Source organism: Gouania willdenowi, chromosome 5, assembly GCF_900634775.1.
Source record: "Gouania willdenowi chromosome 5, fGouWil2.1, whole genome shotgun sequence".
Lineage (NCBI taxonomy): Eukaryota > Metazoa > Chordata > Actinopteri > Blenniiformes > Gobiesocidae > Gouania > Gouania willdenowi.
Window position 1 is genome coordinate 41,270,090 of NC_041048.1, and position 24,270 is coordinate 41,294,359.

General features: G+C 35.5%; 1 protein-coding gene across 1 annotated transcript in view; it reads right to left on the minus strand.

Moving 5' to 3' along the window:
* The window catches only part of LOC114463275 (receptor-type tyrosine-protein phosphatase gamma-like), a 303,535-nt gene that overhangs the window by 15,431 nt on the left and 263,834 nt on the right, over nucleotides 1–24,270 (minus strand). Inside the window, exons 12-20 of the mRNA XM_028446736.1 lie at nucleotides 23,417–23,975; nucleotides 18,670–18,823; nucleotides 12,225–12,316; nucleotides 9,055–9,146; nucleotides 7,072–7,168; nucleotides 5,308–5,390; nucleotides 5,076–5,210; nucleotides 3,642–3,776; nucleotides 103–278 (exon numbers count right to left, since the gene is read on the minus strand). Coding sequence (XP_028302537.1) covers nucleotides 103–278; nucleotides 3,642–3,776; nucleotides 5,076–5,210; nucleotides 5,308–5,390; nucleotides 7,072–7,168; nucleotides 9,055–9,146; nucleotides 12,225–12,316; nucleotides 18,670–18,823; nucleotides 23,417–23,975 — 1,523 coding nt within the window. The remainder of the gene's footprint in view (nucleotides 1–102; nucleotides 279–3,641; nucleotides 3,777–5,075; nucleotides 5,211–5,307; nucleotides 5,391–7,071; nucleotides 7,169–9,054; nucleotides 9,147–12,224; nucleotides 12,317–18,669; nucleotides 18,824–23,416; nucleotides 23,976–24,270) is intronic.

A 24,270-nucleotide genomic window follows, 5' to 3' on the forward strand; every position in this document is an offset into this window, starting at 1 on the left:
ACACACACACACACACACACACTCTGCAGGTCATGTGATCTTCATCTAAAACCCCAAATCTTCATGAATCTGAACCCCGTCAGTCAGAAACTAAACGTGTACCTGCAGTGAACGAGCACAGGTCCCGTGTTTCTGCTCTGAGCTGATGACGACCTGCGTATGAAGGCCAGGACGGGCAGTGTGTATTCTGGGACGCCCATGTCCGGCCACTGGGTGTAATGGTACTGGACCACTGTGCGCAGACTGGGGGTCCGCGTCCTGTGGTTGCCCCTCCCTCCCTGAGAGAAACAAAGAAATAAATCATTTACTCACCACATGGAATGAAGAAGCAGGAGATAATGAAACTACATGACAAAAACTCAAACATGGACCTCTACTAGCAGGTTCCAAAGGTTCTCTACTGATGGATCTCATAACAAACGTTGCACATGCTCTAAACAGAGCCTGAAAGATGTGAACGCCACTTTCCACACAAAATTTGTGATTTATAAAAACAAATTTGTCAGGAGAATGTGTGCACAGTACACACACTGATCCTTGCGCTATACATTATGGCAGTGGTTCCCAAACTGGGGGCGCAACCCTGAGAGAGGGCAAGGCATCAGTCTTGCTTTTATGTACTTTATAATTTTTATGCTTATAATGTTATTCTTTTCATTATTTTTGTTATTATTGTTGTTTTTATTTTGACTGTTTTTATGCAAATATAATGTTTTATATCTTATAAATTATTGTTTTGATGTCTGACTCTTTTCTTATTTCTGATCTTTTTAAATAATCTATTAAATTACTACTGTGTGCATTAGTCTTTAAACCTTTTTTTAATTGAATTTTTAAAATAATTTTTTACCTTTTCTCACTCACTTTAATAAAAACTACAATTGAATTAGTAAGAAATGTGCTTTATAAATAAAGATTGATTGATTTATTGATGTTATTTTTATGAGATTTAAAAAGAATAATCCAATTTATTTTTTTTCCTTTTCAAAAGAGGACACAGTGGATTATTTTATTCTTTCACACATTTCGCTAACATGTGTGAATAAACCAAACATGTGATGTGATGCCTTTAAAAAGAAGGCGGACATTGCCATCACGTAATTATTTTTTACAATCGTCTGGAAATCATGGAACATGGAGTTTTCTGAACACTTGTGAATGTTACACTTTTAATTTGAAAGAGCCTAATTTGAAAATCAAAAATGTTTAATAAGGTTGACAAGATAATTTTGCGCATTTTATCAAGAAGATTATTTGGCTACATTGTTCTCTGTTGGTGTTTTTACCTCCACCAACCTGTGTTTGTTTGTTGTTTAGCAGGATTACGTCAAAAGTAATGAATGGATTTTGATCAAATTTGAACCCAAGATGGAAGATTATATAACATGTTGAAAAGGATATGGATCAATAAACTGATTCTGGATCAGTTTAAAAATTAAAAAAGTACCCATCATCTCTCATCATTGCCAAAACTTAAAAAAAAAAAAAAAAAATTATAATTTTGTAATTGACTGATCTTTATGAAATTTGACTCAGATATGTTGGGTTGGTTCTTCACTTTCTCCAACAAGTTTTACCTGGATTGAATTTAGATTAATGCATTTTATCTTGATTTTGCTAAAAAATGGGCGTGTCCACATTGTGAGCCACTGTATGGTTAGTATTGAGGATAGACATTTGTTTTAAGTCTTTTTATGTGTGAATGATCATTGTACCATGATTGGGTTCATTGATCCAGACTATTGAACAGTGTGGTGGAAAGATATAAAAAAGTTGTGTGTTTGTAATATTGTCCGACAAATTAATGAAGAACAATGGAAAATAAAATGTAAATTCAAAGATCCAGCCTGTGGGAATTGAAATCAGTTCAACTGGTATCAGGTGAAAAAGAACATCAATCATTAAAATTCCTTTTATAAATAAAAATGAATGTTCTCTAAATTTAAAATTGTGCATTAGACAAATATTCAATAAGCTATGATGTTTTCTCTTGTATTAGTACTATATTAGTATTAGAGTGCGCTCAACCAATCGTAGAATTTTCTCTAACTTAAAGGTTCTATATCACGCAATTCAACTTTTTTCAGCTTTTAACCTTACAATGTTCATTCCTTATCAAAAACACACCCCCAAGTGCATCTCTGAGAAATTCTCAATAATCCTGCTCTCTGAGCTGCTTCTCTGCCCTCTTCTGAGCTAGTGATGTCACTAGCATTATGACCCGCCCCCCCCAGGAAATGCCTGTTGCTGTGCCACGCCTCCGTGGTGAACACTGCAGACATCATATCGCCTTTCACTGTTTGTGACCCAATGTTGCATTGATAAATGATTATCACCTTAAATGCACTATTCCTGTATTTAATAAAGATCAGGAGAAGACAGCTTAAAACTCTAGTGAGTGTTTGACGCTGCTACTGCTGGATGAACACACACAGCGCTGAGACGGACTCACACAATAGCCTCTCAAATATCCATGTGTTTTACTGCAGGAAACTCAGTGTATAGACACGCCCACTCATGAATATGCATAAACAGGCAGCAGAGGCTAAAACTCTGGAAAATAGGCGAGTTTGGGAAAAATAAACCTCAAATACTATGTTTTAGGGGTTCTTAGAACAAATGGAGATGGGTGAAAAAACCATGATATGGGACTTTTAAGAAAATTTGTAAGATAAGAAAACATTGGGTAATCCCAAAAATCAACTGGTACTAGAGATGTAACGATTAATCGTAAGGCAGTTAAAAATCGATTCATAGATACCACGGTTCACATCGATGCTCTGAAAATTGAATCGCAGTACTTTTTTTAAACAGCAGAGGGCGCTATAAATTTATCCTTCCAGAAGCGGACGTGATGGGCGGAATCTGCTACTATTTTCTTTCTGGCCGCCATTTACTGTTAAACATGCTCATAAATGATTCTTTACTCCTTTAGCACCGAAAGAATATCTGTAATATTACGTGAATATCTGCAAAAGTCACGTTTTTCTATTAGCTCTGTCTGCTAGCGTAGCTTCTCTTCTTCACTGGTGGAATAACTGCATGCCAACCGACTACTGGGTTACCAGCGCCCTCTGCTGGTCTAAACAAATATTTGACGCAAATACAGTAAAATGACTGTTTTTTTTTTTTTTAAAGTCCAATTGTTAAGGCACAAAATACATTTTCAGTTGCACTTTTAAAAAGAAAAAGAACTATTATGCAGTTTTGAATTGTTTACTATAGAACCAGAATTTAAATTAATAGGTTTCTTCCTCATTTGTATTAATTCTTTATTTATTTCGTTCAAGATTTATTTTTCGTTAAATTGCATCATTTTGAATAGTTTATCAAGGGATTCTTTTGACAATGAAAAATAAAAGGAAAATAGTACAGTATTTTCCCCAAAAAAATAAAGGAATATTTTTCAGTCATTTGTCAACAGTCCCATTTTTTAAAATAAATCGTGAGAAAATCGTATCATGAACCCAGTATCGTGAATCGAATCGTATCGGGAGTTGAGTGAATCGTTACATCCCTAACTGGTACTGACAAAATTATAGATGTTTTTAAATTTTGTAAATTTCCATTGTTTAATGAGTTGGAGATGGTTTGATCTTTGTGACACGAAGCAACACAATAGAAAATATGGACAAACGCACCTTTCGTAGGTTCATGTTGCGCAGCGTGAGGCAGCGAATGGTGTAACAGGCGTAAAGGTTACAGCTGGTTAGTGTGACCGACATGTGTCCGTACTCCTCTGTGTTCTCTGTGGGCCAGTACTGGTCACACTTCCTCTGTGGGACAAAGACAAGAAAAATAGAAACAATGACTCCAAAAACACACAAATGTTTCTGACCTATCCGCTGATGATATCCAGCTTTACTGCTCCTTTAAGCCATCTGAGATCCAGAAGCTAAACTCCTTACTTCATTGTTTAGTGGAAAAAAAACAATGACTCAGCGATAACTCTCTGCAGCTCATTTTTTACAAAACAAAAACACTGGTTATTGCCCCTGATGACTCAATTCCAGGGATTAAACAGTATTTGGGTGACTTAGGCCAGTCTGCTAAACCAAGCCTGAGAAACTTGGGCGTTATCTTTGACAAAGACATGTCATTAGTGCAGCACTGTAAACAGCTGATGAGGAACTGATTCTTCCAACTAAGGAACATCTCTAAACTCAGGAAAATGGTGTCCAGCCTTCCACCCCTGCTCGGGCTCTGAGGTCCGTGGATCAGAATCTGCTGATGGTTCCTCACACTGGTTTTATTACCAGAGGAGATGATCCTTCAAGGCTGTTGCTCCCAGGCCTTGGAATGAGCTTCCACTCTCTCTGAGTTCTATTGACTCTGCCGACACCTTCAAAAGCCAACTAATGACCTTTTTATGTGTTCAAGCTTTTAATTAGCCGTTGGGCTGCTATGATTCTATGTTGTCTTGGCCTTTTATAGTGTGTGTGTGTGTGTGTGTGTGTGTGTATGTGTGTGTGTGTACTGTTGTTGCTTTTAAACTGTAAACTGTGAAGCACTTTGTGACGTTTTGTCTGTGAAAGGTGCTATAAAAATAAATCTTATTTACTTACTTACAAACCACAACAAAAATAAACCAAATTAGTCCAAAAATACACAAACACACAAAACCACAATAGAAATTAACAGAAATAGTTCAAAATTGCAACAAAATACACAAAATGAGTCCAAAACCACAATACAAATACATAAAATGACTCATAAAAACACAAAACCACAACATAAATAAACAGAATGATTCCAATACACACAAAACCACAACAAAAATACACAAAAACACACAAAACCACAACAAAAATACACAAAATGACTCAAGAAATACACAAAAACAAACAAATGACTTAAAAAATACTCAAAATGACTTCAAAACAACAACAAAAATACAAAAAAATGACTTCAAAATAAACAAAACAACAAAAACAAACAAATCACTTTGAAAACACTCAAAAAGATACAAAATGAGTCCAAAACAACAATAAAAATACATAAAATGACTCAAAAAATCCCAGTGACATGGTGAGTATGGTAGAGATAATGACATTAATGTATGGATGGACACTCACTCGGCCTTTTTCCACTAAGTTTGTCATCATGACGATGGTCCCAATGTTCTGCTCCCAAACCATCTGCCAAAAGTCCTCAAAGGTGGACCTGAGTGGCCCCTGGGCTGCTATGTAGGCTCTGGGTGAATCATAACCCTGTTACACACACACACACACAGAGAGAGAGAGAATAAATAATGATCCCACTGCTTTAATCACATCTCTGTCTGGATTAAAACAAGGAGAAACTCACATCCACGTAGTTGGCGTTGATGTAGTCGTAGTGTTTACAGTCGTTTCCAGATGGCGGCGTTAGCTTCACTCTGCTGTGGTCGTCTGAAACACAAGACAGGGAACGTATGTAAAACAATTATAATCATAATTCTATAAACTATAAAGAGTCAGCTCAAGATTCTAAACAGGAATTAGATAACGAACGCAACAAAGAGGAAACTAATTATGATTTTTAACTTAAACACAAATTAAATCTCAACTAAAGCAATCAGTGAATAAAGCCCAGTTCAGTTTGGTAAATCTAGAGTTCTAATATCTGGAAAACGATAATCCTGAGTTTGGAACCAACTTGTGTTTTGGACGTCAACAAATTTACCGTCTGTGCTGCTTCAATGTTTGCTTCAGACAATATTTGACAAACAAGCCTTTAATAAGGACGGGTTTATGTGGATATTTTCTGAACACAAAATAACATAAAAGTACAGAAAGAACACAAAATGACAACAGAAATACTCTGAAAACACACAAAACAGCAAAAAATAATAATAAAAATAAATACATTTTAAAAACTGCATAAAACAACAAAAGAAACACACAAGAAGATATACAAAGCAACAACTAAAATACACAGAACAGCAAAACTACACAAAATGACTCATAATACACAAGAAACTACAAAAATACGCAGAATGATGAAAATACTCACAAAATAACAACAAAAACATACTAAAATTAAATTTAAAAAAAACACAAACTAACAATACAAATACAGTTACATAAAAAAAGATAACAAAGACACACAAAAACAACACCAAAAATACATAAAACTACTCTAAAAAACACACAAAACAGCAAAAAATGCATAAAACAACAAAATAAATACACAAAAAGATATACAAAACAACAACTAAAATACAAAGAACTACAAAAATACACAAAATGACAATAAAAACATAGAATCACAAAAAACAAAACAATAAAGACACAAAAACACAAAAACGAGATTAAAAAATACAAAAAAAAATCACACACAAAACAACAACAAAAACACTATGAAATTTAAGAACAAACTTGAAAAAGGCCTTATATAAATCCAAGCCATTATTATTTTTATTAATGTTATCATTAAATACACAGAATCTTGGCAGGAAAATACACACAATGATTTCAGAAACACACAGACTTTGTTGTTTCCTGTGTTCATGTTCTGATTGGTCAATGAATGTTGATCATGTGATCAGATACAATCACACAAATACTTTTTCCCTATAACTTGGCCACTGGTACCATTGAACAACATTTCCTTTCAATGTGTGACCTTGACCTTCGCTCAAGGTCATGTTTAAGGTCAAGAACTCCTCAGAAAATTGAAAGTGAGACCATGTGTGTTTCTCAGGACGACGAAGTTCAGCCAAAACGAAACAAAAAAAAAATATTTTTCCCTAAAACTTGGCCACAAATTGAGATACAGTGCTCAGACTGGTACCATTGAACAACATTTCCTTGACCTTCACTCAAGGTCATATCTAAGGTCAAGGTCAGTCTCTGTTTCTCCTGAATTATTACTTTCAATGTAATTAGTAAAAAGAAGAAACTTGTCAACATATCCAGATACAGGTTGTCATTTTTGCCAATTTTTTTAATTTTCAATTGCCCAATACGTATTCGCCATGCAAATACAGGTCTTGCCTAGTTTATTTTGTGTTTGTAGGTTGTTTATTCTAAACTCCAACAATCACTACTGGATCTAACTTTGAGTGAAACAGTTAATAAACAGACTCACAGGCCCATATGTTGATGTATCTGTTCTTGTGCTTGTTCTCTGGATGGTTGGAGTGAAGAGACGTCAAGTCCATCTCAGCTGTGCACCCCTGAACCTCCTGAGGAAATACAACGTATAGCAGAAATACGATCAACACTGATCTACATGCACTACACACATATACAGTACACACACTGAGGCATAAATGTGCTCATAAATGAAATACTTTTCAAAGTTCTGTCCATTCCAAATGTCTCCACCCAACACAGTTTGTCTTGCTTAAAGCAGCTGTTCTTTTATTCATAGAGTATGAGGAAGTAGAACGTGTAGAACTCAAACTACAACACATCTTTTTACTATGAATGTACACAAAACGACAAAAAAAATATACAAAACAACAACAAATATACTCAATATGACTCGTAACAAACAAAACAACCAAAAAACACACAACATGACAACAAAAATGCATAAAATTACAAATAAAATATAAAATACAACAAAATAATAAAAAACGACTCCAAATATGACTCCAAAAACACAAAAACATGAAAACTAAAATATTAAAAATTACAACACACAAAATGACACCAACATGACAACATAAATACACAATATGACTCCAAAACACACAAAATGACAACAAAAAACTTTTCAAATTACAAATATTAAAAAAATACTTTAAAACCCACAACACAAAGGGCCTATACAGTACTACAAATCTAGACGACGTCTTATCGCGCTAACTTCCAGGATTTAATCAGTGTGTGCTGTCCTACGAAGCTCGCTAACGTATTATGGAGCTAAATCACCATGGTAACTTAGGCTGAACGACTAGCCTGATCGGGAGCAGGTTTTTCTCTGGCTTGGATGTTAGAGAGTCCTAAACCTACTGACCAATCAGATCTCTTAGAAAATGACCTGCCCATTGATAGATGATCCTGGTTGGTGCAGATCTGACAGCTGAGTTTAGGAAAGAATTATTATAGATTATTAATGATAAATTAATCCTTTCATTTACAGATTACATCCTTAAGGAAAGATATAGATATATATCTAATGGACTGGTCTACAGTCAGCTGATGAAGCCTGTGTCTTTGTATGCATGGACGAGTTAGATCATTAATTAATTAATTTATTAATTAATTCATTAATTCATTCATTCATTCATTCAGTCATTCATTCATACGCTGACAGCATCATCAGGAACAAACTACAGTAAACAATGTGTTCTCATCCCAGTGTGTGATAAATAGATCTATCTGAATAGAAACACGTGTGTGCTGTAATAAAGTTTAACTGCAGAGCTCTGTCTGTTTATCATCCATTGGATTAATATCATAAATAATCTCAGACTTTTACACATTAACAGTATCAGCAGCTTCCTGTCTGAGTTCTATCATTCCTGCCTTTTCTGTAACAACAGGGTTGTTTTTGGTCTGAATTATGGATTTTAATTATTCATCATTTTAAACTTAAGCAACATCCAACCTGGTCAGTACAAAGTTATGAAGTGGATCAGATCTGAGTGAGTACAAAAGCTCCGCCTCCTGGTGCTCTGCACTAACACTGTTGCTCTTCACTGTCATCATAAATTTATATTTATTATATTTGTTTAAGATCATAAATGTTCCTCCTGTAAAGACGCTCAGTCTGACAGGTTCTCACCTATTTTATGTGAGCGTGCAGGTACCAAGGCTGAAAACACTTCACTTAAATTAGCATGTTGTAATCAACCATTGTAGGACAGCTTCTCTCTGACAGGCAATGTTTGGTTAGTTGAAGCCTGCTATTGGAGATTAATTCAGGATATAATTATCCAAATTTGTAGTATACCCCCAAAATGTCTCCAATAACACACAAAATGTCCTTATATACCTTATAAACCCATATACATATGACATTTGTATTGAATGTTTCCCATTGTATCAGCGTAAATAATATTAACCTGCAGAAAACTGGAAAATGGAAAAGCTTGAGTTTTGCCGACTTTACTAAACTTACCTCAAATTGTTGTGAGATTCTCTGAAGGTCGTTAGAATAGAGGTCAGAAACATGTTTGATGAAGTCCTGAACTGGAACTGAATCAGATTCATCTGGAGAAACAAACAAAGAGCAATAAGTAACCACCAAGTGTGTGTGTGTGTGTGTGTGTGTGTGTGTGTGTGTGTGTGTGTGTGTGTGCGCGTCCAAGTGTTTTGGTGAAATTAAAGGTTTGTGGTTGAGTGTTTTTTTAAATCCAGACATATGTGTGCAGAGGGATTATGATTATGTAGCACTGTGAGATTATTCCAACACATCATTAACATATGCTAATGTTTCACATTTGAATTTTTATAATCTAAAGGTTTTTAAAGCAGATAAACTGTTTACCACTAGGATGCAAGAACAAAGCTAAGCAGCTTATTTTGATTTAGTTTTAGTCACAGTGTTTTGACTAAAATTCAGTTTAGTTTTAGTCCAATATGGGAACAAATAAAACAGCAGATAAACAGTAAGAAGTGAAAAAGCGATACATCGTTAACAAAAAATCTAAATCAAACACAAAATAACAAGTGAACAATAAATAATTTAGAGGTATCATTGAAATTTGCACCATAGTACTTTTGCTAAATAATTAGTGCAATATTTAAATATAATCAAATCAAACACACAAAATGACTTCCAAAATACACAAAACAACTACAAATATACACAAAAGTAACAGAAAATTATACAAAACACCAATTACGACAAACATAAATTGTGCAGCACTTAATTTGGTGCCACCTCAAAAGTAAATAGACAGAATAATACACAAGAAAACTACAAATATACACAAAACTAACAGAAAATTATACAAAATGACAGCAAAAACACAAAAAATATGTTTAAGGAAAAATTTATACTTTGTCAGAGTTTATGAAATAGTGCTTTTATTTTGGGAAAAACTGTAATGAGTTGTTGTACTTCCTCAAACACAAGCAGCCAACTTGCTATTGGATCAATTACCAGCTTGCCCCGCCTTCCACGCAAAAAAAAAAAAATAGTTTTGATGATTAGGTAACTCCCACAACTAGTTCAGAGTTTCCAAAAAACAAACTTAGTTCTGTGAGATTACAGTTTAAATCATGAACTAAAGTATTAATACATTGTGATTAGTTTCTGTTACGTGAAGAAATGTCGTTTACATTTAGACCCTGAGGTGGACTCAGACGGGCTCAGCGTGACGTTAAACCATTAATGGATTTAACGGACCGGGTGTAAAAACTTGAACCTGGGGCAGTAAACTAGAGCAGCAGGAGAAGAACTCTCACAGCCTGGAGGATAACGTAATAATGTAATAACGTGTTCAATGGATTTCAGTAGGAAACAACACACAATCCAACACATTAGGACAAACACACACGCACGCACGCACGCACGCACGCACGCACGCACGCACGCACGCACGCACGCACGCACGCACCACACACACACACACACACACACACACACACACACACACACACACACACACACACACACACACACACACACACACACACACACACACACACACACACACACTTTACCATTTCCTGTGTTAAAGCTCTTATTGGTCATTATTCTAATGCTGACATGAATGTTGATCATGTGACCCTCAGATCAGATACCGCCCCCTGTGATTAAATTAGCCTTCCCTGTTTCAAGAGCTTGTTTTTAATACCTACAGTTCTATTGTGGGATCGTATTACAATCCTCTAATATCAGGTGTGACTAAAGTGTGTGTTTTAAATACACAATGTATGATTATTATTATTAAGTATCAGCCCAAACATGAAAAAAGACGTTTCTGCTCTCACAGCTTTGTTTTCCCTCGTGTTTAATTCAGTGTGTTTTTGTGCTGCATCGTTTACAACAGCAAATAACCAACTGTAGTACAAGTAATTATTATATTCTGGAATTCAATTAAAACATTATGTTGAAGCTTCTCCCCTGAACAAAGTGCTGGAGGATTCTTTTAGGAAGTGGAGCTAAACAATGCTACGGGCTTCATTATACAAAGGACGACAAGTGTATTTGCTTTTGTTCAGTTTGGTGAACACGCTGTTGTACAAATGAGTTTATATGAATTTAATTAAAACAAGAGACTTTTCCAGAAGAATAAATCATCACAATCCAAAGGACCAGTAGTTGGTCACAGGATTGTCCTGATTATTTCAATATATTCCCTACCTGCAGTTTCATATTTTTATTTCAGGATTCAAGCAGAAGGAAAAGGACCGAGTGAAGCAGACATGGGAAACCCCCGGGGGCCACACACAGCTCTTGGTCTAATTTAGTGAGGCCCCCGAAGGAAATGCACAGAATAAATCATAGAGATGCACAAAATGACAGAAAAATATACTGAGCAACAACTAAAATTCACAAAATGACAGGAAAAATACACAAAATTACGATGAACAACTATAAATATGCACAAAACTAATGGTAAAACATACATAATGACAACAAAAAGAAACAGTTCACCTCTAAATTAAATAGAATATATACAAATACACAAATTGACAGAGAAATACACAAAACAACAACTAAAATACACAAAAGGACAGAAAAAACATGCAAAATTACTCCCAAAACACACATATACACAAAACTAACAGAAAAATATACTAGACTGACAATAAAAACACATTCTGCAGCACCAAGTCTAATTTTGTGTCTTCAAATTAAAGGCACAGAAAACATAAATTAAAATCCACAAAATGACTGAAAAATATACAAAAGCCCAAAAAAAAATTCCACAAAAAGGCCTTTATTGATATGTTTTAATAACACACAAAATTAATGATAAATATACAAGATGGCAACATAATTACGCAAAATGACTTCAAAAACAAACAATTAAATGACCGACAAATATACAAAATGACAATATAAATACGCAGTGACTCACAAAACGACAAGAAAAATAAACAAAATGAACCCAAAAACACAAAATGAACCCAAAAACACAAAATAACAGCAAACACACAAAATAAGAGAAAATCATCCAAAACACACAAACCGTTCTTCGTTGTTTCCTGTGTTAATGCTCATATTAGTCATTATTTTAATGCTGATTGAGAAGAATTTATCATGTGACCCACAGATCAGATATAATCACATGTTTGTAGCTCCGCCCCCTGTGAAAAAAGTTGTAAACGTGTTACCTGGCAGGTTGACGCTGACGTTGGTCTCACTCGCTTCGAGTCTTGATGAATCGTTTTCGTTCTTACAGGAATGTCCTCTCTGGAAACACCGTCTATAGCAAGAAACACAGACTCGAATCAGCAGCAGATTTACACAGATTTTATGTTATTTCCATTACTTTTAGAAACATTCAAGCATCACAAGGTTTATAGAACAAAAAAGAAAAAAAAGAATAACTAATAAAATGCAATGTTCAGAGCTTCTTTTGTTCAGATGAACACATTATCTTACCAGCCTTAAATCTGTTTTTATGATAGAAACGTTTTACTTAGAAAAACCTCAAACTAGAGACTGAAGACGCTCATGTGGAGTATCTTCATCTTTCTCAGGGTAAAACTTTGTGAAGCAATTGTCCAAACAACAACAACAAGAACATCTAAACATGATTCGTCTCTATCTGGTTTATTGTTATGCTCAAGACCACCGTATCTAAGACCAAGACAAGACCAAGTATTTTGGGAGTCAAGATCAGGTCAAACCAAGACTGAGACGGACAAGCCAAGATCAAGACAACAGAAGACTGAGACAAGACTAAGACTGAGTCAAGACCAAGACTTTTGTGAGTCAAGGATTAATCAAGACCAAGACCAAGTCATGACCAAGACCAAGATGTGTCCAAGACTTTTGGGAGTCAAAACCAAGACCAAGGCTTTTGTGAGTCAAGGCTTAATCAAGACCAAGACCAAGTCAAGACCAAGATGAGTCCAAGATTTTTGGGAGTCAAGACCAACACTTTTGGGAGTCAAGGCTTAGTCAAGACCGAGACAAACAGAGGCAAAGACAATACCAAGACTTTTGGGTGTCGAGACCGAGTCAAGACCAAGACGAGACCAAAACTTTTGGGAGTCAAGACTGAGTCAAGAATCAGACCAAGTAATGACCTAGACCTAGACCAAGACCAAGACCAAGACCAAGACCAAAACCAAAACCAAAACCAAGACCAAGACCAAGACCAAGACCAAGACCAAGACAAGCCCAATACTTTTGGGAATCAAGACTGAGTCAAGACCAAGACCGAGACAAGACAAGACCAAGACAAGAACAAGACAAGAACAAGACTTTTGTGAGTTGCGACTGAATCACGACCAAGACCAAGACATTTGGGAGTTAAGGCTTAGTCAAGACCAAGACCGAGACAAGGCCGAGACATGACCAACACTTTTGGGAGTCGCGCCTGAGTCAAGACTAAGACTAAGACAGAGACAAGACCAAGATCAAAACTGAGACAAGACCGAGGCCATAAAAAACTATTTTAAAAACCATGCTAAGGTTGAACAGGTAAAGAACATTCTCTCTCTCTCTTTAATTTTAGTTTCTTTCAAATACATTTGACAAACAAATAAAAACAAAAGTTGTCTTCAATCAAAATAGTGCATGTGAATATCTCAACTCTTAACAAATTGGTTTCACTAAATTCTTGGAAAAATAAACTCCTGTATGTATTAAAAAGCCACTGATAAGTCCATTATTATTTCAAATTTGTGAAAACCAGATGTTTATTAGTCAGATGAATGTACAGTACGTGTTCAGACGGATTTCTGACTAGAAATAAGATGATTCTCCCAGTTTCTGCAGCTGTCGACACAAAGAAACACATCAGATTTACAAGGAGAAGAACAATCAGTGAGCCAATGGGAAAGGTTTTCATTGAAATGTCAACAATAATGAATCAGTTCAACTATTAATAACATCAAATATCCAGCCTGAAACAATTCAGCAGAAATCTGTGCTGGTTTTGATGGAAAACCCTAATCTGGGCAGTTGGAGACCGAGACAATATCAAGTAAAAAAGCTTTCGAGTACGAGACGAGACTTTATTCTCTATTCAAACTGAGGCATTGAAATGAACCTAGACACTAGACAAACAAACACAACTAAATATGTCTATAGAGAGACATTTCTCTTCAGTTTTAGGAACATTCAAGAGTAAATTATTGTTGAAGTAAATCATATTTTTTGTCAGCAGGGACTGAAAATGAAAGTTTCTTCTTAAAGATGATTGGAGGGCGTTTTATCCAATCAGAGCTGCTTTCTCTTAAGACATTAGTTTATCTAAATTATTACAGCAAACTGGAGTGACCTGTTGACAACTTTCCCCAAGGAAACCTTCTATTGCCACAACACAAGTTATTTACAAGTCAACATCATCACCTGTTGTTAAAGGTTTGCTCAGTAACTTTTGCTGTATTTTTATTTATGAATCTACGGATAAACCCAAACAAAGCTAACATTCTGCATACATATAATAAATGAATGCTGCACAAAGTAAAAGAGTAGTTATTGTACTTTGGTTTTGATTAAAACCGTTCTAACGAGAAACAAACACACAGTGATTTCTGCTAAAACTATTTCTGACTCACACGAGGAGATGAAAAAAAGATGAAAGATTGACGGACGACTTGAAGAAATAAATGACGTCCAATTGTTGACAGTAAAGTGCCCTCAGCGAGTCTTTGTGCTGTCTTATTAGATCTGAGCTTCCTCCCTGACAGCTGCAGCCCTGTGTGTGTGTGTGTGTGTGTGTGTGTGTGTGTGTGTGTGTGTGTCCCTCCCTCCCTACCTTTACCTGACACAGAGTGAGCACAGAGAGTTCATCCTGGTGCAGGACTAATACTGGAGACGTTCACATTCTGCTGCTAACGTGAAGTGAAAGAGGGCGAGACAGGACGACACACCTCAACAGGGCATGAAGGGGGCGGGGCCTCCTCTGTGTGTGTCACACTACTAACACACACATAGATCAACCCCACGCCACTTCCTGGTGTGAGACTGTTGCTGTCATGATGCATTCTAGTCACAGTTTGACAAAAGTCAGATGATTTGAGGTCATCGCAGAAAAAAAAACACAAATCCAGTTTCAAAATATTTGTTTGATTTATTTTACTAACACAAATTTTAAAAATTAAGAGTTAGAGGCCAAATGAAAGTTAGATCAAGATATGTTGAATATCTTTTCTAGAGGCTTTAATGTGAAGTACGACATGAAAGGTTTAGGTTACACTAAAGATCAAAAGTTAAATATAAATAAAAGCAGAAATAAAAAAGAAATTACATATACGATTTTTTTTTTAATTTGATTTTTTTAACTTTTAATCATTTAATCATTTATTTTATACATATAAAAAAATATTAGTATTTTTGTTTAGTTTTTATTTTTACTTTTATTATTTTATTCATTTATTTGGAATTTTGGCAGTTTTGGGTCAAAATAATAATAATAATAATAATAATAATAATAATAATAATAATAATAATAATAATAAACTTTATTCATAGAGCAGTTATACTAAGTGCTATGCATGAAATAAAATGCACAATCGATAATACATATTACATGATGATAAAAATGCAAGTTTGAAACAATAAACTAATAGTAAGATTAGAACAAAATAATCCAATAATTTATACCAATAAAATCAGATCTATATAAAATCAGGTAGAAGTGTATTTTAAGGCGTGATTTAAAGGAATTTACAGCATCAGAAAGTCTGGTTTCCTCTGGAAGGTTCTATAGAAAAGACTCAGAAATATAACGTGGAGCCATGCAAGCTTTAAAAGTAATCAATAATATTTTAAAAATCAATAAAAAAAAACAGGGAGCCAGTGTAAGAAGCAAAGTGTTTAAATGAAAACATGAAAATAGGCTGTTCCAATAATGGAATAAAAACACGTACAACGGTTTAAAATCCACCTGATGTGAGCTAATATTACTGAGATGATAAAAACATGACTTTATGACATGATGATCAAAGTTAAAATTATTATCAAACGTTACCCAAAGATTTATGGCAACAGCTTTGATTTATTATGACAGAAAATCAAAAGAAAGCATTGGTTTTGTAATTTGCAGAAACTAATGAGAATTTCTGTTTTTAGTCACAAAATGAACAGACTTATTTTTACAATATGATTGTAATACAAGTTAATTTGTCCCACACTATGAGATGATGTCACTTTAGTGTTAAATCATTAATGAAACATTCTACTAGCTTTCAGACAGATTAAACCTGTCTGCAGATTAATTAATCAGCAAGAAATATTATATATAAGCCGATGTCACAAATTATTCACAGATGGTTCCAAACATATTTTTTGGTTAAATTCTGCCATTGGTTCAGTCCAAAGAAAATGTGTTTAAAAGTAAATGATGTAGAAAAAACTAGATGTGGACTCGATTAAAATAAATAAATAAATAAAAAATCTAATTAATTTGAGACTTTGTAAATAATTAATCTTGATTAATCTAAATTATTGGCCTAACAATATCTGACACGAGAAACAACGTTTTTCTATTTTAAATGTATGTTGGTATCTGACTGAATCAATGAAAACAATAAATGATCTTAAACAACTAAACAATGTTTATTATTTCCATTACAGAGTGCTGCATAATGTGTAATATGAATAAAGAATATTATGATTACGTTGTTCACAAAACACTAACTTACATATATATTCATGCTTTTCTGGATTTTTAGTAAATGTTTTAAAACAAAAATGTTTTTGTATTAAAATAAAAACATCACTAAGTCCAGAACATTCCAGAGAAATATAAACTGAACAGTGTAAAATATTTATAATATCTGTAGATATCATGAAATAAACAGAACAACTGATGAAGATGATGAATTTAGTCTGAAATAGTTTTTCTACATAACAGTTGATAAGTTTGGTCAGACGATGCTATCTGTAGCAGCGCTTCTAGCCCCGCCCACATCCTCTACCACAGAGTGGTCGACTGTCACTACAATCATTTATCACTGACTTTGTTCATTTGTCACTCATGGATTTATTATTGGTTCTGAACCCTGTCTGAGTGTCAGTGTGGATTGGAGACACTGTCTGCTCCACTAGGACCATTGTCCCTGCTAGCTGCTACATGTTAGCATTGAGGTGCTAGCTGCTACATGTTAGCATTGAGGTGATATCTGCTACATGTTAGCATTGAGGTGCTAGCTGCTGCATGTTAGCATTGAGGTGCTAGCTGCTGCATGTTAGCATTGAGGTGATGTCTGCTACATGTTAGCATTGAGGTGCTAGCTACTGCATGTTAGCATTGAGGTGTTAGCTGCTACATGTTAGCATTGAGGTGCTAGCTTCTACATGTTAGCATTGAGGTGCTAGCTGCTGCATGTTGGCATTGCGGTGTTAGCTGTTACATGTTAGCATTGAGATGCTAGCTGCTACATGTTAACATTGAGGTGCTAGCTGCTGATGTGTTAGCTGTTACATGTTAGCATGGAAATGCTAGTTGCTACATGTTAACATTGAGGTGCTAGCTGCTGAGGTGTTAGCTGTTACATGTTAGCATTGAACTGCTAGCTGCTACATGTTAGCATTGAGGTGCTAGCTGCTATAGGTTAGCATTGAGCTGCTAGCTGCTACATGTTAACATTGAGAGGTGCTACTTCTACATGTTAGCATTGAGAAGTGCTAGCTGCTACATGTTAGCATTGAGGTGCTAGCTGCTATATGTTAAGCATTGAGGTGTTTGCTGCTACACTGAGGTGCTAGCTGCTACATGTTTAGCATTGAGGTGCTAGCTGCTACATGTTTAGCATTGAGGTGCTAGCTGCTACATGTTTAGCATTGAGGTGCTAGCTGCTACATGTTTAGCTTTGAGGTGCTAGCTGTTACATGTTTAGCATTGAGGTGCTAGCTGCTACATGTTTAGCATTGAGGTGCTAACTGCTACATGTTTAACATTGAGGTGCTACTGTAGCTGAAGCTAGCAGAGCTCCACTGATCCACAAACTTACACAATTTTCACACAACTGAGCTTTAGTTTTGTTTTTGTTATTTAAACTAAATTAATGCCCATGAAGCACAGCAGTGACGTCTCCTCTGGTTCTCCTGTTTCTTGTGTTGTGGTCTGTGCATCAGTGTTATGGGTACACTAGGAACTTGTGAAATGAGAAAGGTTCCACGCGGTTTGGAGTGCAAAAAAAAAAAAAAAGAGATTCTTTTTATTGCATTATTTTTCAGTAATTTATTAATCAATTAATCACAATTAATGCAATAAAGTCTCAGCCCTATATATATATATATATATATATATATATATAAAAAATCTTTATTAGAAACTTTCTAATTAGTTTGATGAGTTAATCAATCTGTGCTACTCAGTTTTATTCAATCGATTAAATGCCTCATTGAACAAGGACAAGTTTTTACTGCCTGTTAACAGATACATATTAAAAAGGAAGAGGTCACCGTCTGTGTGTGTGTGTGTGTGTGTGTGTGTGTGTGTGTGTGTAATGCCTATTTTGCTGAAGCACACTTATGATTTATATTTGTATTTATATTCATTATCATAGAAGTTAATTAACTAGATAATAACTGTTATTAGATAAAGTGTGTAATTTTAATTTTGGGATGAGTGTGTGTGTGTGTGTGTGTGTGTACCTCCAGTAGACGAGCGCAGCCAGCAGCACAGTGAGGCAGACGAAGGTCAAAACTGAGAGCAGCACCAGGGGGAGGAGCCACTCCACACAGTTCGGCCCCTGAGGAGACCCCGGCCGACCTCGGCGGCTCACGTTGCCCACAGTTTTGGGATCGTCTGAAATGAAACAACGTTTTTTATTGAAGGATGAGAGGAGGCAAAATAATGACTCCAATGCTGACTGAACCATACAATGGTTGGTCGAATAAGTCATGTGATATTTACTTTAATACAACAATCAAATGCATCACGTCATAGCCGACCAATCAGATTCAACGTAATGTGTCAGTTTTAGAGATTTTAAATGTAGCATTTTTTTGCCTTTTGTAATTGAATTAATTGGCGTTATTTAATTTGAAAAATATTTGTACATTTTGACAAACCTTTTAATTTATACAGATGCCTTTGTGGAAAATAAATACATTTCTAATTGTACAAGATTTGGTCTCTTCCTTTTTACGTTTCTTTTGAGTTTAAGTTTAATTTGAAAAAATACGTCTTAATATAATGTAAATAACATACAAATGTTTTTAGTGCCATAAAACACAGTGACTGTACAAAATATATATGAATTAATTTGTTGTTCTTTTAAAATCTTTTGAGAGACTTTAGGTTGGTTCTTCTTCTATTGTTTTTCACAGTGTAAATGGTGAAGCGGCACTGCCCCCAGCAGGTCATGTATGGTACTGCAGCAAAAATTAAGCAGAAAGATTTTATCATGAATTGACAACATTAAACAACGCGTCAATGCAAATGTTTCCAGTCAACATTATCAAAGATGTTACTTATGATTTATGCAATATTGTATATATTACACATATTGTGGGTGGCACAGATATCGATACGGTCTATATATATATAATTCTGTTTTTTCTTTTACCGCCACCCCCCGGTAAGAATCTCAAACTCCGCCTATATTTCAGACCAGTTGAGACCAAAACAAAATTGTACTCCATGAAGTTGGAAGTTATATGAAGAACAACATAATACACAAAACTCCAGAAACACAGAAAACGACAGCAAAATGCACAAAATATCAAGAAAAGTACAAAAAGCAACACAGACACAAAGATTTAAAAAAAAAAAAAAGTGACAAAAATATTCATAAAACACACAAAATGACAACAAAAACAGACTAAATAACCACTTAAACACAAAAAAAATGACTACAGAAACAACATCAACAAAAATACTTCAAAGACACACAAAATGACAGAAAAATGCACAAAATGACAACAAGAACAGACAAAATATAACAAAAACACACTAAAAGACAACAAACATTTGCCATATTAACAAGATAATCTACAAAATTGAATTTAAAATCACACCAAAAGTGTGTTTTCAAGCTTTTATTCATCTTCAGACAGGTCATTCTTCTAATTGCTGACATGAATGTTGATAATGTGGCCCTCGGATAAGAGAATCACATTGTTGTGGTAGAAGTTCTGGTTTGAACCCATAATAACCACAGCTCTGCTACAGTAGTTGTATTTGGCAATGAAAAATTGAAAATCCTGGAACTCCTGCCAGACTATTAATGCAGCAGTAATGACACATAAGTCATCTCAATGTCAAGGATGTGCAGTCGACCTTTTTTGGAGCCAAAACATCAAGGTCAAGGTCACGGTCGAGTCAAGTGTCAAATCCATATCTCTACAAATATTTACTGTACAAGGTCGATGCTTATATTTCAAAAGCTCATCTCAAGTGGAGTATTTTATTTATTTGGACCAGAAGCTGTACGACCTACCAGTAAAAAGATAGAGGTCAAAGTTCATGAAGTCGCAAAAAAAAAAAATTTAAAATTCTTTTTTCCTATATCCCTCATATTTAAGGTGAAGAACTCCTCAGAAAAGTGAACAACGTGAGACCTCTACACTCTCAGTACGACAAAGCTCAGCCAACATAAAGAAACACATCTAATGCACACCAGTCTGTTGTGTTTTATTCTATTTGACCTTCACTCAAGGTATTATATTTACGGTCAAGGTCAGTCTTCTGTTTTTCCTGCATTATTATTTTCAATTTAATTAGTAAAAAGAACATAAAGGGACATTACTCAACAACAAAATACACACAATAACAAGTCTTTCACATGAACAATTCTTACAATTCAGAAATTTTAACCAATGATATTTAATTTTTTTCCACAAATTTTGCTGTTTCAATTTCCAATTGCAAAATACGTATTTGCCTTGTGAATACAGGTCTTGCCAAGTTAACTTTGTAACCATTCCAACCAGCTCTTCCTCACCTACCAGGCGCCACTGCTGCAGCAGTAGCAGTAGCAGTGATGTTAGTGGAGCTGACACCGGCTCCCATTGGCCCTCAGACGTGTGGCTTTGAGCCTTTGAGCCTGAACGCACCACAGCGGTCCCACATCCTCACTAAACCCAGCATCTCCTTCATAAACATCCACACACACACACACACACACACACACAGCATAGAGCTGCTGCTGACGCTAGTGCTGCTGAGTCTGACCAACATGGCCGTGTGCCAAACAGCAGATAAATAAACACACACACACACACACACACACACACACACACACACACACACACACACACACACACACACACACACACACACAGTTACATACAACAAGCACATGCATGTAACTATAAATGGAGCAGAGACTGAGTCTGAGCCTACATGTGTGAAAGTAGGCCATCACTGGGGAGGGAGGGGCTTAAGAAGTCACATGACTCAACAAGGAGAGCAGTGATAGAAAGTGATGAAAACAGGTTAGAACTTCTACTTCAGCCTCTGGGTTCAACAAACGTCTATGGACTCTTTGTGATGGTGGTTTCATCCCACCATATAAAAACGTGTGTGTAACGTAACGCCACACACAGGCTACGAGTGGCCCCCGGGGGCCCCATGAAGCCCTCAAGCCACTGCTAGTTGTTAATGTTAAGTTAAACGCACAAACTGACACTAAAGACACACAGAATGACAAAAAGATACACAGAAGGACAACAGAAATACAATAACATAACAAAATATACAAAAACAGCAACAACAATACTCAAAATGATTCATAATACACATAACAGTAACAAAAACACACAGAATGTCTCAAAAATCAACTAAATAACAACAGATACTGTATATACAGAACAGAAGAATACACAATAATAACAGAACGATTTATAATACACAAAACAGCAACAAAAACAAATAGAATGACAGAAAAATACACACAAGGACAAAACAAACACAAAAGATGACTAATTAAATACACAAAAATGATTAACATAACAGCCACAAAAAAATACACAGAATTACAAGAAAATTATAAAGATGGTTACAAAAATTAGAGATTACAGACAAATATCTACAAAATGACACAAATATACAGAATGACAGAAAAAATTCTAAAAAGGACAACTTTAAAAACACACAGAAATAGAGAAATATACAAAATTACTGAAAAATATACATAAAGTTTATTAAAAATAAACTACAAAAACACACCAAATAAGACAAGAAAACACAAAATGAGACAAAAATACACATAACCACAAAAATACTCAGAATGTTAATGCTCTGATTGGTCATTATTCTAATACTAACATTATTATTGATCATGTGACCCTCAGATCAGATCCAATCACATGTTTGTGACCCTGCTGTGAAAAAAGTTGTTTATAAAGTAAAGTTGTTAAATTAACTGCAGAAGTGATTGTTTTTAATGGTTGGACATCATATCTGAACACAATAGTGAATTAATCATCAGGAGACAGAGAAATAAAAACGGATTTAATTAAAACAATTACCATTGTGAAAAAGTGTGAAACTTAACACCACACATCCACTTCTATTAGCCGGATGACAAGTTTTACAGCAGTTTTCCTGTGAAATGTGGTAATGGTTGATTAAACACTTTTCTCACACAATGTCTGCCTCCTTCTATTTTCACATGGTGCGACAACTGATAAAAAGATTAAAATAACACCTGAAACCTGGTCAGATTTCAACAACTTTTCCAGTTTGCTATTGTACTCAGAAAGATAAAAAACTAATGAAGAGACACAGGGAGAGACTCTTTGTGGTAATGAAAAATAAACAGAAAAATTGAAAAAAAATGTTAAAAATCAGGCTCTAATATGACACGAAAATACCTGACATGCATGTTTAGGGGTTAATATCACGCCCGGGAAATTAAGTGACTGAATATTTAGCAAGAAAGAAATACAATAAATGAGAACAAAAGCAACTAAAATGACAGAAAAAAACAAAAAAAAAAAACAAACCAAAAGCAGAGATACAAAAAACTTGAAATGACAAAATAAAACAAACAAAAATACAAGAACATGATATAAAAGAGCAGCAAAAATACACAAAATGACACCAAAAAATACACAGCATGACTGTGAGAAACAAGAAAAAACTCACAAAATGAGAGATAAATATAGAAAATGACAACCTAAATTAAAAAATAGCCCCAAAAAACAAACAAAATTACAATAAAACACAAAACAATACTAAAATATACAAAATGCCAAAAAAATCACACAACACAAAAAATACACAAAACTACACTAAAAACAAACAAAATGACAATAACACACAAACTTTGAATACATATTTAATCTAAATGCTATTATGAGCTGTATGAGGGACTGTAGGACATCTTATTGACTTAATTTTTTAAAGTTTTTAAATGTGTGTGTGTGTGTGTGTGTGTGTGTGTGGACTCACCTTGTTGATGAGGACCAATGGTCTCGTCCCACAGCTGCTCTTCTCTCATTGGTTCAAACTCCGTCGTCTCCTTCACGCTGGCCTCTGATTGGTCGTCTTTGAAGCGTCCAGATGTTTTCGTCCTCTTCTTTTTACTCCTTTTTTCTTCTTCTTCTTCCTCCTCCTCCTCCTCCTCCTCCTCCTCTTCCTCACTTTCATGGTTCTCCATCCATCCCTGGTCATTCCCACTTCTCTCACCCTGTCGTGTACATTTGTCTTTGGCTGACGCCCTTTTTAGGGCGAGGGCGTTGATGACTCTAGCATTGGTCGGTTGCTGAGTCAGCGTTTTGCTGGGCCACACGGAGCTGGGGAAGGACGAGATGACACCGCCGCTGAAGCCCAGCCCGGCCAATAGGGCGCTGGTCAGCAGCGACGCCACGGTGGCCTGACTCCCACTGGAGGAGGGGCCGATACCCGTTGCCATGGAGACGAAGGAGAAAGGTATGCCGGAAGACGTCCATGTGGAGGAGCCGGAGGAGATGGGAGCCATGTCAGCTGAGGAGGCCGGAGACACTGTGGGCTGAAGAATATCAATCAATCAATCAATCCATACAAACTAAAAACTGAATCATTGGCTGACAGGGCGCCACATTGTTTTTCCTTTCAGATTCCAACATGCTGACTCCCTCTACCCCACCGACGTTGTTGTTGTTCTTCCTCTTCTTAACCTTGGGGTCAGGACCCCCATTTGGGGTTGCGAGACACTGGGAGGGGGTCACTAGATGCCTTCAAGAAACTTTGAGCTCATTTTTACTTATTTTTACCCTTTTTTTCTGCAACTACAAAAAAGTTGCCATATTTTAGCCTATTTTCAT